This window comes from Prunus dulcis, chromosome 1, assembly GCF_902201215.1.
Source record: "Prunus dulcis chromosome 1, ALMONDv2, whole genome shotgun sequence".
NCBI lineage: Eukaryota > Viridiplantae > Streptophyta > Magnoliopsida > Rosales > Rosaceae > Prunus > Prunus dulcis.
Window position 1 is genome coordinate 11,816,633 of NC_047650.1, and position 13,680 is coordinate 11,830,312.

General features: G+C 36.5%; 3 protein-coding genes across 5 annotated transcripts; 1 reads left to right on the plus strand and 2 right to left on the minus strand.

Moving 5' to 3' along the window:
* The first annotated feature begins 746 nt into the window (after positions 1-746).
* Positions 747-4,495, plus strand: LOC117625558 (protein FAR1-RELATED SEQUENCE 7-like). 3 transcript variants are annotated; one of them, XM_034357102.1, is made up of 3 exons: positions 747-1,079; positions 1,480-3,789; positions 4,367-4,495. In XM_034357102.1, the coding sequence occupies exons 1-3, from the start codon at positions 1,036-1,038 to the stop codon at positions 4,368-4,370; spliced, it is 2,358 nt and encodes a 785-aa protein (XP_034212993.1). In that variant the 5' UTR covers positions 747-1,035; the 3' UTR covers positions 4,371-4,495. The 3 variants fall into 3 exon arrangements, with proteins under 3 accessions (XP_034212993.1, XP_034212991.1, XP_034212998.1); XM_034357100.1 differs by lacking the exon at positions 4,367-4,495 and having other exon boundaries at positions 1,480-4,066; XM_034357107.1 differs by lacking the exon at positions 4,367-4,495 and having other exon boundaries at positions 1,485-4,066.
* Positions 4,496-5,619: 1,124 nt separating this feature from the next.
* On the minus strand, positions 5,620-9,302 carry LOC117625595 (protein ABCI12, chloroplastic). The gene is made up of 8 exons (XM_034357132.1): positions 8,840-9,302; positions 7,771-7,887; positions 7,370-7,606; positions 6,906-7,070; positions 6,694-6,769; positions 6,347-6,411; positions 5,863-6,037; positions 5,620-5,782 (listed from the first exon to the last, which is right to left on the minus strand). The coding sequence occupies exons 1-7, from the start codon at positions 9,167-9,169 to the stop codon at positions 5,885-5,887; spliced, it is 1,143 nt and encodes a 380-aa protein (XP_034213023.1). The 5' UTR covers positions 9,170-9,302; the 3' UTR covers positions 5,620-5,782; positions 5,863-5,884.
* A 1,817-nt stretch (positions 9,303-11,119) lies between these two features.
* LOC117625603 (membrane protein PM19L) lies at positions 11,120-12,399 on the minus strand. Its single transcript, XM_034357140.1, has 4 exons — positions 12,185-12,399; positions 11,741-11,960; positions 11,584-11,629; positions 11,120-11,419 (listed from the first exon to the last, which is right to left on the minus strand). The coding sequence occupies exons 1-4, from the start codon at positions 12,309-12,311 to the stop codon at positions 11,300-11,302; spliced, it is 513 nt and encodes a 170-aa protein (XP_034213031.1). The 5' UTR covers positions 12,312-12,399; the 3' UTR covers positions 11,120-11,299.
* Between the last annotated feature and the right edge of the window lie 1,281 nt (positions 12,400-13,680).

Sequence of the window (13,680 nt, forward strand, 5' to 3'; positions counted from 1 at the left end):
ATAGGTATTAACCATTCTTAAACAATTTGATTAAGTTACGGACTGAAATTATGAGTGTAAGGTTGGAGGTAAAAACAGTTTTACATGAATAGTTGTATTTTGGAGAGTGGAAATTGAGTTTAGCCTCAACATGGTTGGAGAAAATACAAATTCACGAAAGTTGAGCACTTGAATGTAATTACTAACAAACGTAAACTACATAGGTAAAAGTAACAAAATTGAAACCAAAAGTGACAATTAAATAAACAAAAAGTACCATTTGTGATTTTTGACTAGTGACAATGAAATAGACATTTTCCGTACATATAAGGTTAGGGTTTCAAACTTATCTTTTGCTCCTTTGACAAATATATGCACCAACTCACGAAATTTGGTAAGGAACTTTGTCATCCCCATGTACATGTACATGGCGCATATCATATTTACTTGGTTAGGATTTAACTTTATGAAACTCCTTCTCCACTCTTTTGAAGTGTAAGTGACATTACCAACTAAGGATTAGATTTTTTTTTGTTTTGTTTATCTTACAAATTACACGAACAATCACACACTACACACTCTTAAATATGGATTCAATCAATACCAGCATTACAAAGTTGGTTCATGTAATTTGAGAATTTTTTTTGTATGCATTTTGTTAGAAGATTGTATGTGATAGATATATATATATATATATATATATATATATATATCTATCTGGAAGGGATCATTGCATACAAAAATAAAATAAAGTAAAATTGGCTAATGATGTCAGTGTGTGCCCTAATGAGCTCCAAAATACAATCAATGAGGTCAAACCTGAATTTAGAAGCAAAAGAAGCCAAGCCAGCTGAAGAAGAACCAAACAGGAAACAAGATTGAAGAGCCCAGGGAGGATCCAAACCCAGAACTTCCATTTCATCAGATTCCAAAAGGAAGCCCTCTAATTTTATTTCCCGCCAAAAATGTAAACGAAATCCCCCAAAATACTGTCGCAAGGTTCAAAATCATCGCTCGCACTTGCAGTGTTCTTCTTCTTCTTCTTCTTCTTCAGAAATGGGGATGGAATCCAGCTCCACCCACTTCACGATTATGAGAAGGTAAATTGAAACTAACCATTGTTTTCCTATTAATTCGCAATTAAATTTACGGCTTACCCAATCAAACTTTGTGAATTGGGTAGTTTTGATTGTTTGTTTGGTTTTTTCTTTTTCTTCTTTTTCTCCTTCATCCCATGCTGCTATGTTTGGTTGCTGAGAAATAGGGGAAAAATTGTGATAAATTTATGATTTATTGATCTGATAATTTATGTATTTGTTTCATTATTTTCCTAACCACTGTTCACATTCATGAACTGCTGTGTTGCTGACCATGTTAATATATTAGTTTCTGTACAAGTTTGCTTTCCATGATCAGTAAATGCTGTTTCAAATTGTTAATCAAATGGTGGCAAAGGTTGAAGTGTTTTTTTGTTGTCATTTTTGTTTGGTTTGAACACAGCTCAGATACTGATTCTAAGATCGAAGACAGTGGGAACAACTTAGTATTAAAAGCATACCCGATGCTTCCCATGAAAACTGTTAACGCAGAGGATGAAGGAGAGTCTAGAGTACTTGAACCATATGTGGGCTTAGAGTTTGATTCAGCAGATGTCGCACGTGACTTTTACAGTCTCTATGCAACCCGGATGGGATTTAGAGTTCGAACTGGTCAGTTGTATCGGTCGAGAACTGATGGTTCAGTTTCTTCTCGGAGATTTGTGTGCTCCAAGGAGGGATTTCAGATTAGTTCACGAACAGGTTGCCCTGCATTGATAAGGGTGCAAAGACGCGATTCAGGGAAGTGGATTGTAGACCTTTTCCTGAAGGACCACAATCATGGTCTTGGATCCACAGAGGAAAACCATTCTCCGATTTTGCAGAAGAAGACAACACGTAAAAACTCCGTTGTTGAATTGTCCCATAGGCCAAAAATCAAATCTATTGAGGAAATTGAGGATGGACGACCTTGCCCATCTGGAATTATTAGTGCCAAACGCTTAAAATGGGATGGAGATGAAATGCAGCCAGAAGTTGAACCGTCTGCAGGTCTAGAGTTCAATTCAGCCAATGAAGCATACCAATTTTATCATGTATATGCAGAAAATACAGGATTTAGAATCAGGATTGGTCAATTATTTCGTTCAAAGCTTGATGGGTCAATTACATCCCGGCGATTTGTGTGCTCAAAGGAAGGTTTTCAGCACCCATCAAGAGTTGGTTGTGGGGCATTTATGAGGATTAAGAGACAAGACTCTGGAAGGTGGGTAGTGGACCGTCTTGATAAAAATCATAACCATGAGCTTGAGTCCCAACTGGAAGTTCAAAAGACAGATTTATTTTCTTCAAAAAAGTTCATAGAGGAGGAGATTGGTGGGCTAGAAAATGAAGATATTGTTGACATAAACAACGGTAACAATGTCAAAAGACGTAGAGAAAATCACATTGGAAGCGATTGGTACCGTGTGCTGTTTGACTATTTTCAGACCAAACAGGCTGAAGATACAGGATTCTTTTATGCAGTAGAGGTTGATAATGGTAGTTGCATGAGTATTTTCTGGGCTGATGGGAGGTCTAGATTTTCATGCTGTCAGTTTGGTGATGTCATTATTTTGGATACCTCATATCGGAAAGGCATTTATCTGGTCCCATTTGCCACTTTCATTGGAATCAACCACCATAAGCAACCAGTGCTTCTTGGCTGTGCTCTAATTGCTGATGAATCTGAGAAATCTTTTACTTGGTTGTTTCAAACATGGCTTAGGGCAATGTCAGGACGTTGTCCTCTGTCAATAATAGCTGACCAAGACGATGTGATCCAGCAAGCCATCATGCAAGTTTTTCCAGGAACCCATCATCGTTTCTCATTGTGGCAGTTTAAGGCAAAAGAAAGTGAGCATCTACGTTTGATGAATACTTCCTTTAAATATGAGTATGAAAAATGCATTTATGAGTGTCAAACAGCCGATGAATTTGATACCGCATGGAATGCACTCCTCTGCAGGTATGGGTTGAAGGATAATGGTTGGCTGAAAGCTATGTACGCAAAGCGCAAAAGTTGGGTCCCGCTATACTTAAGAGCTACATTCTTTGCAGGCATCCCCTTCAATGAAAGTATAGAATCATTCTTTGGTACACGCTTCAATGCCCAAACACAACTTAAGGAGTTTGTTTCACAATATGAAAGAGGTCTAGAGCGACGTCGTGAAGAAGAAAGAAAAGAAGATTTTAACTCTTTTAACTTGCAAGCCTTCTTGCAGACAAAAGAACCATTAGAAGAGCAATGTAGAAGGCTTTATACACTGAACATATTCAGGATATTTCAGAAAGAACTTCTACAATCCTATAGTTATCTAGGATTTAAGATTTATGAAGAAGGGGCCACCATCAGGTATTTGGTCCGCAAATGTGGGAATGACAATGAGAAATGTGTAGTAACTGTTGGTCCATCCAATCCCAAAGTGATTTGCAGCTGTCGAATGTTTGAATTTGAAGGTGTGCTGTGTCGGCATGTGTTGAGAGTTTTCCAAATCTTGGACCTGAAAGAAGTTCCACCTTGCTATATATTACAGCGTTGGACTAAAAATGCAGAATATGGCATTCCTTGCGATTCTGAATCTGGTGGAAACCCTCAAGAACTTAAGGCCTTGATGGTATGGAGTTTAAGGGAAGCAGCCTGTCAATACATAGAGGCTGGGGCAACATCTCTTGAAAAGCACAGACTTGCCTACGAAATTATGCGAGAGGGTGGAAGAAAACTTTGTTGGCAGAGGTAAGTGTGTGGGAAACAGTAGTCAGTCATCTCTGATTCTCTATGGATAAACTTTTGAAGTTTTGGAGTTACATAAGTAGCTAGTCCCTTTTTACAGTGATCCTAGGTTATGTAATCGAAAGATCGATGACTTGCCTTGGATAATCTGCTGTTGATATCAGAGTAATGTAAATATTGTGTTGTGAAGATTACCCTTCATCAGATGATTGAGCTTGAAATCAATATCAAAAGTTTATGAGCTAATAATGAAAGCATGAGGCTGCATTTGGTTTTATCACAAGAACTTAATTAGATGGAAATCAGACCAAATACATTTTGGCTGAGTTCTTTTTTTTTTTTCTTTTTAATTTTTAATAATTATTTTTTTTAGAGGACATGTCCTATTGAGGGGGCGATAATATACTAAACTCACACACACACCACTTCAACCCAAAAAAAAAAAAAAACTCACACACACCCCACGGATGTTAGGACTCGTACTCAGAACCTTGCCTGAGGGAGTAAATACTAGTGGGTCCTTAGCTTGAAAGAGGAGAAATTCTTCATGTGCTGATTCGTTGTTCGAATTTGTTATCAGGTAAGAGAGCTAAATCTCACAAACCCTCCCACAACTCATGCAAGCCCTAGTATTTGATCACAAGAGCGAACAGCTAGAACCAGAGACAATGGGTGTTCCACTGTATAAGATTGTGTTTTGTACAGTTTTTGAAAGACGTATACTGTAATTCAAACATTTATAAAACATGTATTTCTGTAATATAGTTTCAAAGTGCCAAAATTTGAGTGCAACATTGATGTAACGTACAATTTGTTCTTTTTCATTTATCTCCTTTCAATTTTTTTTTGTTTTTGAGAGAACCTCGACATCTCCTTTCAAATTTGATAGGAAATTGCAAGTTGTACCCTTTTTTGATACACCAAGATAATCAATCTAATCTAAAGGGAGGGGAGACTAATAGGGTGGATTCATTGTCCTGAATCCTGATCAACTAACCTAACCTATGTCCTGAATCCTGATCAACTAGCCTAACCCATGTCGTACTCTTAAGTGTTGCAATTGAAAAAATTTATTCAAGAAAAAAGTTAATAAGATGAGATCATTGAGAGCATTTAAAGAAGTCGTTCTCCATCTCCACGTATGAGAGAGACTAGTCTAGAAGTAATTAACTTTGATACTCTCAACCTCAAAATCAAATCTACAAGATTATCATCATAATTAATATCCACTAAAATCCTTTAAATAATTATTTTGAAATCAAATAACTTTCCTGGAGTTATTAAGCTTCAAATCTCCACCTAATGGCCTAAACTTATAGGTGACAAGCCAAATTGAAAGTGGGTCAAAGCAAGTTCTAATTTGAATGAACGAAAATGACCCTTAATTTGATGGAATAATTGACATAACTAACGCAGTTTTGGAGCATATAAGACTCAGATTGTGCTTTCTTCTTTTTCTTTTTTTCTTTTTGCGCAGAATGATAATAAACTTGATATCATTGTAAGAAATCATGTAAAACCGAGAGGTGCATGCATGGGGGGTAGATGAATCTGATCTTTTCATATGTCAACTTGGCAACGTTTATGTTGGTAAGCTAATCCAAAGTTTTTAACATTGACTATGTACCACTTCTAACCAAATGATTCTAGTTACTGAACGGTATAAAATCTTTCCCTGATTATAGTTCTTTCTTCAACCATCCAACATACTGCTAGTCCGACGTTTGTTTCCGTTTAGCTGGGATAGCCTGAACGCATGAGGTCAAGAGTACAGCTAAGAAACATATCTGGTTGGTCTTTCCAGTGAAATACTGCACAATAATGCCTGCATTCTTGATGAGCAAATTCCACACTTCTCTGTAGGTACTACTGACGAAATATGCTCCGTACATTGCAAAAATCTACAGCCTAATCATACAGTTCCACCAAAATTAACAGCTGGTTCGAACATGTGTATGTATATATATGGTACCATATCATCAACAATCTTTTTCCCCTGTCAAACAATTTGATGTGGTCAGAGACACATTCAAACTTATCACCTACAAATAAGGGGATAAAGAAAAGGAGGATTACCAAGGATGAGTTGCACTGCATATCATACTAGAAAGTAGTCAGACAAAACGGAAGCACCTATTACAGTAACCAGGCTTAACAAGGAAACGATATCTGATGTTCCAATGGATGGATCTGACAACAAGTAAATCTTATGAGCGTTGCTGTCCCCTCTAAAACCTCTGACAATCATTGCCTGTAAAAGCCATAACATTGGTAAAACATTAAAAACTGGAATAAATTTTTTCCTTTAGGTGACTAATTGGTATGATGCAGTTATAAAAGCCACTAGTGCCATAAATATAAGCACTGAACTACTTTTTCCTTAAAAGAATTGCGCAATAACTATGCAAGTAGCATCTATATTGAAGTTAATCCATTGCGTTTTGATAGGGAGGGGGAGGGTTGTGGAATGCCAATGCATTTTAAACAACAGATGTCGCATGCAACAGCAGACCAATTGGGCAGAGAGATAAGCATTTGCAAGTTAAACTGATGCACAAACCTGCGAAATCTGCTCTGCATGGCTAAAGATATTTGTGAAGATCCGACGAAAGTAGGCAAAGAAAACTGCAAAATAAGATCCAAATCATAAAAGGAAATAGATTTTTAAGGAGAAAGTTTATCCCAAAAAAAGTTGATGAGACGGTGTTCATATAGATACATCAACCAAAGCTGATAACTATACTAAAGCTTTAGAGTCTGAAGTAGCTATCCATATATGACAGACAGACTATAAGTAAATAACACTGATGTTCTCAACCCACTATGAGATTTATTTTTATAGCTAAAGAAGAGAACACAATTATTAAAAACAACAATACAAAAATTCATATAAGAACACACGCTTACCATCCAGTGTTTCCATCATTGTCAACTGTTCCCAGTTTATCCTACGAGATACAATCCCCAATGCAACATTACGTACCTACCAAATATTTCAAAGCAGTAGATGTCAGTATGAGTAGATTTAAGAACTAAATCATCATTAATCCTCTGTCAAGAAAATCATCTTTAAAATTTTGAAATAATCGAACACAAATCTTATTGACCAATCCTCGTACCTCATCAAACACGAGATTGATGAACCTCAATGAAAGCATGAGGGTCAGAATTATTTCAGCCACTGGCACACCAATACGTGTCAAAGGGAGCATAAACCACCGCAAGGCAAATGCAAGTTCTTCAGGGGTTGTGGTTGTCAGGCAAAGGCTCGCACTTTGAAAAACCTTATGACAAAAACACGAACGCTAGATCTCAGAATAAAAAAAAAGCTTTTTTGTATTCAAATCACCTACATGTAGTCTGGTAAGCATATTTTCTTATCATCAATTGTATGCTTAGAAGAAATGTAAGCATGCCACTACTCTTTTGAGTTACACCACTCCATTCTAAAAATAAAAAATAAAATGGTTGTGCCTCCTTATGCCACACAAGCTTATAATGTGATTATATCAATGGGCATCCAAACATATCGTTATTAAATGAAAGGCAAATAGTGTACCAAGCAGAGACAGAAGCAACTCACAGTAAAGGTTAAGCAAGCAGCTGTGCTTGCTACAGACAACCCCTTCCTTGTAAAATGTAATGGCCCTAGCTTCATAATTAAATATGAGTAACCTCCCAGAGATGCAGGAAGATTTGATAATCCAATCATTGCAGGAGGTGGGGTTCTTAACTGAACAAGGGGTGGCACACCATCTGAACCCAGCCCCAACGTAATGAATAAAATTCCAGAAATCAAAGACACTCTTCCCAGTTGGTCCTGTAATCAAGAAAATATCACATTGATTATATATGCAGAGGAAAGGAAGAAAGAGAAAAATATTGGATGAATCACTAAGACCTCGTTAATTAAATACTAAAGACCTTAATATTGATGGAATTAAAACCAGCTCCTGACTCATAGGATGGTACTTAGTTACTTACCATCCATGTATGTCTTGGAAGAATCCATATTGACAAAACGGCCAAGTATACTACTAATCCAAAACGCAGTATTATATGTGACCTTGCTGGTAAAACAACTAGAGCCAAAAGCCAAACCTGCAGGATAAAGACGACAAAGTTAAAAAGAAAAGAGGTAATAAAACAGAATTTACATACTTACATGTGCACTTTCCCATAATCTGCTCATCATGCAAAATTTACCAACACTGAGATGTCAATACACATTTAAGAAAAGACAAACCCTCCAGGATGCAAAATGATATCATTACAAGTAGATTTTTTAAGCCCATTTTGACAAAGTAAACAGCCTCGACTTTTATATATTGTACTTTACAATTTTGGTTTGCCTGAAAAGTTGCCATTTTATATAATGTTTCTACTTTTACTCATATGCTACTTCATAGTTTAAATAGAAATGTCATCTACAACGTTTGAGAGTCACCACATTTAGTAAAAAATTTGCAACTCAATCATAGTAACTGCCTAGTTGGAGATCCGAGGTGTATGTATATGCATGGAGTTTAACTCCTGTCAATTAATGTTTTAAGGACACTACCATAGCAATTTCTTGCACTATACAAAGTGGTTCTCCCTAAACTTCCCCAAGAAAACTTGGATGCTAAAGAAACCATTAAGTTGCCTAACCCTCTCTTTAGTAGAGAAAAAGGAACAACAAGAAAAGAACAACTTTCTTCATTTTAAAACAATTAAAATCCAAAAGACCTACAGCTGCACCCAATTAGCCCGTCTTAGATCCCAGAAAATGTAAACTTTCATATTTTTCTGTACATACTCAGCTTAAAATTGAAAAGAAGAAAATAAGAACATTTTGACCAATCTATTCCAAAACATATACAGATCAAACACAGTAGAAACTCGTTAAAATGTTGATCTTTACATGTCTTCAACATCTAAACCATACACCATTTCATCCCTGTTCAGCTAAAATTACCAAACCATTAAGCCGCCAAAAACACGAAAACTAAATTGCCCTAAGCCCACCACATATTATCAAAAATCAACAAACACCCATCCAAATCAAGCATACCAATTTGATTCTGGGGTCCACAGAATGAAGAAACGTGCTGGGTTCCGACACGTACTGGCAAATGGGGCTAGCGGTGGCACCTGAAATCAGCCGAAGAAATTTCTCGGCTCCGAAAGCTTTGGTTGGCAACACGTTCACCCACCACGGGGTTTGACTACTATCGCTTGCTGAGGCTCTAATTTGGTGGCTTAATCTTGTCTTTACTTGTATAAGGGTTTTGTTCAGTGAACGCAGGTGAGTGAATTTTGGGGCAATTTGGGTTTTGGGATTAGGGTTTAGTGGGAGACAGGGGAATGTGACCGTTGTGATGGGACGGTACGCGAAGTTCATGGGTGAGGTTGAGAGTGGAAGAAGAGGGAGATGGTTTGGATGTTTTCTGTACAGTTGGTGTGCAGTCCGTTAATTTCCAAAGTGGCGGGAATGTAACGATATGTTTCAGCTTCGGGCTGTTCTCTACTAACGATAAAAGTTGTTGCCAATCGGTCTACTTCATTGGAAAATGACTTTAATTTATAGATTAGTACTTTCAGTTTAAGTTATAATTATATTTTAATAGTGTGTGTGAAAATTCCATAATAAATTATTATTTATATTATAGTTTTATAAATAAAATAAAATAAAAACTAAATTCAATGGGTCCGTGCCTGACAAAAAAAATACATTTAACTGACAGAAAAAAAAAATTTTAGTTTTATTCATATTAAACTAGAAATCCTCTCTTGTTTTTTTTTTCTTTGTTTTTTGTTGTTGAAAGGAATCCTCTCTTTTGGTTCTTTATCTTCATATGAAATTTACAATTTTCAGCCCAAACTTTATTTAAAGTGCTAATGTGTAATTTCCTCTTAAATAAGATCATGAGCTTGCGGGACGACATAGGACTTGATTTCGTGTTCTTTCTTAGAGCATTTCCATCTATCGACTGCAGTCCAGGCAGACAGGGCCGAAGCTCTGAGAAGCGCTTCCAGTGGGCCACGATTGACAGGGCAAGCTATGGGCCCCACGCAACCAGACCAGCCTGACCTCGAGCCTAAGTTTGCTGACGTCAGCAACCAAAAAAAAAAATCTAAAAATCTAAAAAAATACTAAAATTTTCAGAATTCTTTTTAATAAATACTTAGTCATATTCTTCATTTCTCACACCAAAACTCTATACAAATTCCTCTCCTCATATCTCATGTGAATAGTAGTTGCCATGGCAATGGGTGAAAACACCATAACCCGTCACTATTCACATGAATAGTAATACCCCTTGCTTTGCCCTTGCTATTTGTCATGGTAAATGAGTGGAAGTGCTCTTAGAGGACACAAATAGCTAAGATGTCTCCAAGAAAGGGCTAAATCCTCATTTGGCCCTTTCACACCCAAAACCCATATCTAGTAAATGGGCTATACGTGCTATGTCACTAGGCCAAATCCAATCAGTGGGCCAAAAGGGCTAAAAATTGGGTCAAATGAGGCACACTTCTTGGGTGTGCTATATCTTATTTTATTATTTCTTAGGTGGGTCAGTTGTTGTTTTTAAATTAAAGTATTGTTTTTTTTTTTTTATAGAGAAAGTATTGTTGTTGTTTTTAAATTAATGTTTTAGTTTTTTGGGTGGGTTGTTGTTGTTTTTAAATTAATCTTATCGTATCCGAAAATATTTTTATCTTCTAAAATAAATTTAAATAGGGTCTAAAATAGTTTTTTAATTAAATTATCCAATATATTTAAAGAATATACTAAAAACTAATAAAATATTGAGGGGCCTATGAGTTAGCCCTACACTATTGGAGACGGTAAAAATATGGCCCAATATTATTCCTTAAAAAATTATAAATTGTGGACTAAATTTTATGGGTGGACTATGTTTAGCCCTCCACGGCTAGAGATGACAAAGTTTAATGTTGTAGGAGACCATGTTTCCTATTTATGTTGTATGAGGTTTTGGTTGTAAACGCACAAATTATTCAATAAAAGTCAAAGTTCTTCCAGAATATTTCTAAAAGGAGAACCTCACAACCTCTTCAATTTCTTCTTCATTCTTGTCTGTATTAGTTGATTACATGATATAACACTCCATGTCACAATTATTATGACAAACTATTAGTTTAAACACCAACTTCTAAGCCGAAGAACATTTTTTTTTTTTGAAAATGTGAAAAAATTGTAAGTAAATTTGACAATGGATTACGTGAAAATTAACTCAATTCAATACAACGACCCATTAAGTAACAGGTATCACAACACGACATGATTCATTTTAAACCAATTAAGTGTGTAGGCTTAGGAAGATTGTATGTTAAATTCAAGTGATAGATTAGAAAAAAAGAAGAAAGTGTCACACATCTTAAAAATCTCGCACAAAATAAACAATGAGAAAAAAAAATGTAGAAATAGAAACAGCACTCAAATTGTGTTGTAATGGATACAACAATAATACATCAATATATGAAGTGTAGAAGATGAACATGGCAGAGATTAAAATCTTCCAGTGCTGCCCCTTTCTCGAACAATAACATCTTCAACCCCAGCATGGATGGCACAAGTAGAAAACAACTGCGTTGCACTCACTATTATTGTTATGGTCTCCAAAGTACGCTGTGTATACACAACATCATGATTAGACATGTACAACATAATAATGTGTCTTACGACTGGTATACGTATACAATGCTCCTCTCACAACCCATTAATAATGTTCAAACCTGTCCAACCAAGTTCGATAAAGAAAAGAAAAAGGAAATTATACAATAAGAGCATACCAAGTTCGAATCGGTCCAACCAAGTTGAATTTCTTTACAAGCCAATCTGAAACAGAAACAGTGGAGAACAAGTTTATGTATATGAACATGGGGTTCCATTTAAAGAAAAATGGAGATCCAGAAAGTAAAATAGTAGGGAAAAAAGAGAGGCAGAGACCCCATTGCAAGAAGAGTGAGGGAGAAAGTTCCAAGAGAAGAGGCAGCAGCTGTGTGCAAGTTGGGGCTGTCCCATTGGACAACGTTGTGAAGTCCAGTAAGAGAGGTGGCAAAGCCAACAACACCAGCAAGGAGGGAGAAAATCACAAAGAAACCAGTTGCCATGTTCCCAAATGGGAAGTAGATTGGAAATATTCGCGCTGGAATTGTTAAAACAGAAGCTGCATGTGTGGAAAGTAATAATGATCATAAGTTTAGTCGCATTATTTTTTTATACAAGTGATAGTCCAAACTACTCTAAACAGGGAGGGGGATTCGAACTTTGGTGCAAATGAGCAGACTTACTGCCCTAAACCTTGGCCAACTGGCCTAATCCACGTCTGCATAAGTTTAGTTGCATTATATAATTGTTGTTATCAAAAAAATTTAAGTTGTAATTAATTACCTGTATCACGAGACCTTTGGATGCCATGGTTGACAGCCCAAGAAGCAATCACAATCACAACAAAATACAGAACAAGGTTAACGATCAAGAGAATGGATGCTGCTGATTTTGGCCCTCCAGAAGTCATGAGGCCTTTGAAGTTTGAAGTTTGGAGATAGCAAGAGGAAAATTGAATGCTGCTACACTTGTTGTAGAGGTGCAGGTGCAGGACAGGAGAGAACTATATAAAAATGAGTGCCTTTAATTCAAAGAAACGGCTTATATTCTTTTCCATCATTATTGGGATTGCCTCATGGAAGGGGCAAAGAATCCTTTGTTGGTTTTTATTTATTTATTTGGAGAAGTTTATAATAAATCAGATAAATGGCTTCTTTGCTTATTATCAGTTCTGCACGGCAGCTCTTTTGTGGAATAAAGTTTTGCCTGCCAAGCACACAAAAAATTATGAAGAATAAAGTTTTCCTTCTATGTTTTCATGCTTTTTTGGCTGGGGGGAGTATTATATACATTATTCTTGCCTCAATCTTCATGCATTAAGTTTCAGGTTTCAGTTATTTTAGAGGCCTAGCTAGAGGGTGCTCTCACTGTACAAAACAATCAACAGAGGAAAGGAATTTTCGTTAGCTTCCAATACCTTGTCTTATAGCTGATCCTAAAAGTATATATTATCAGGAAACAAAAAATTGCAACCGGTAGGCAACGCAAGCAAGCGTCATGTCAACACAAGCCGGTCTGATTCATTATGATCGGATAGTCCAGGTTTTGATTTGTTATACAAAAACAAGATCAAATTGTGCAGGATGTGAACATTCAATGAAACACCCCATGGATGAGGAAAAGTCTTTTTTTTCTCTCTCTTCTTGAGAGTTACTCTCTCCTAGTGAGAGTTCCTATACCCTTGGTGGTATTTCATTTCCTCATCCCTGTTTTCTCAAACGAATCTACATCCCATATTCCCATCTCTGTTTTCATCTTTTGTTCTCAATCCTTGTTACCATTTTTAGATCTATATCCCAGTTTGCCCATCGTCTACCTTTTTCACTTTTCCCGTCATACACTCTTGACCTTCTCTTTTTCTCTCTCAAAATCTCCAATCTTCAGATTTATCTATTATCCCACAATTTCTATCCTCTGTTTTTCCCATTCCAACTCCCTGTTTTTTACACCTTCTTCTCAGTCTTTATCCATGCCTCCTATCTCCTTCTAAATCTGCCAATTTTTACGTTTTGTTCAAAACTCATCCTACTCTTTTGGTTTTTTTACCAGTTTTGGGAGGATGGAGGTTGGTATGACTACCCCTGACCAACTTGCGGTTCAAATGGGGACATCTCTAGGTTTACAGGAACTCAGAACTGGAGTTACCCTGTTTGGTTCTTTGATTGCTGATAAACCTCCAAATATTGGGGTTGTGAAACGTATGCTTAGAAGTGCCTGGGCTGCCTTTGGAAATGTTCAAATCGTGGATGTCAAAGATTTAATTTTTTCTATAAAATTAG

What these genes read in the sequence shown, in the direction of transcription:
- LOC117625558 (XM_034357102.1), top strand. Translation starts at nt 1,036, where the DNA reads ATGGGGATGGAATCCAGCTCCACCCACTTCACGATTATGAGAAG. An exon ending in CACTTCACGATTATGAGAAG is followed by an intron (nt 1,080 to 1,479) that starts GTAAATTGAAAC and finishes GTTTGAACACAG; the next exon opens with CTCAGATACTGATTCTAAGA.
- LOC117625595 (XM_034357132.1), bottom strand. Translation starts at nt 9,169, where the DNA reads ATGAACTTCGCGTACCGTCCCATCACAACGGTCACATTCCCCTGTCTC. An exon ending in TCAATCTCGTGTTTGATGAG is followed by an intron (nt 6,770 to 6,905) that starts GTACGAGGATTG and finishes AATATTTGGTAG; the next exon opens with GTACGTAATGTTGCATTGGG. An exon ending in ATGCAGAGCAGATTTCGCAG is followed by an intron (nt 6,038 to 6,346) that starts GTTTGTGCATCA and finishes TGGCTTTTACAG; the next exon opens with GCAATGATTGTCAGAGGTTT.
- LOC117625603 (XM_034357140.1), bottom strand. Translation starts at nt 12,311, where the DNA reads ATGACTTCTGGAGGGCCAAAATCAGCAGCATCCATTCTCTTGATCGTT. An exon ending in CTCACTCTTCTTGCAATGGG is followed by an intron (nt 11,630 to 11,740) that starts GTCTCTGCCTCT and finishes TTTCTGTTTCAG; the next exon opens with ATTGGCTTGTAAAGAAATTC. An exon ending in GTTGGACCGATTCGAACTTG is followed by an intron (nt 11,420 to 11,583) that starts GTATGCTCTTAT and finishes GTGTATACACAG; the next exon opens with CGTACTTTGGAGACCATAAC.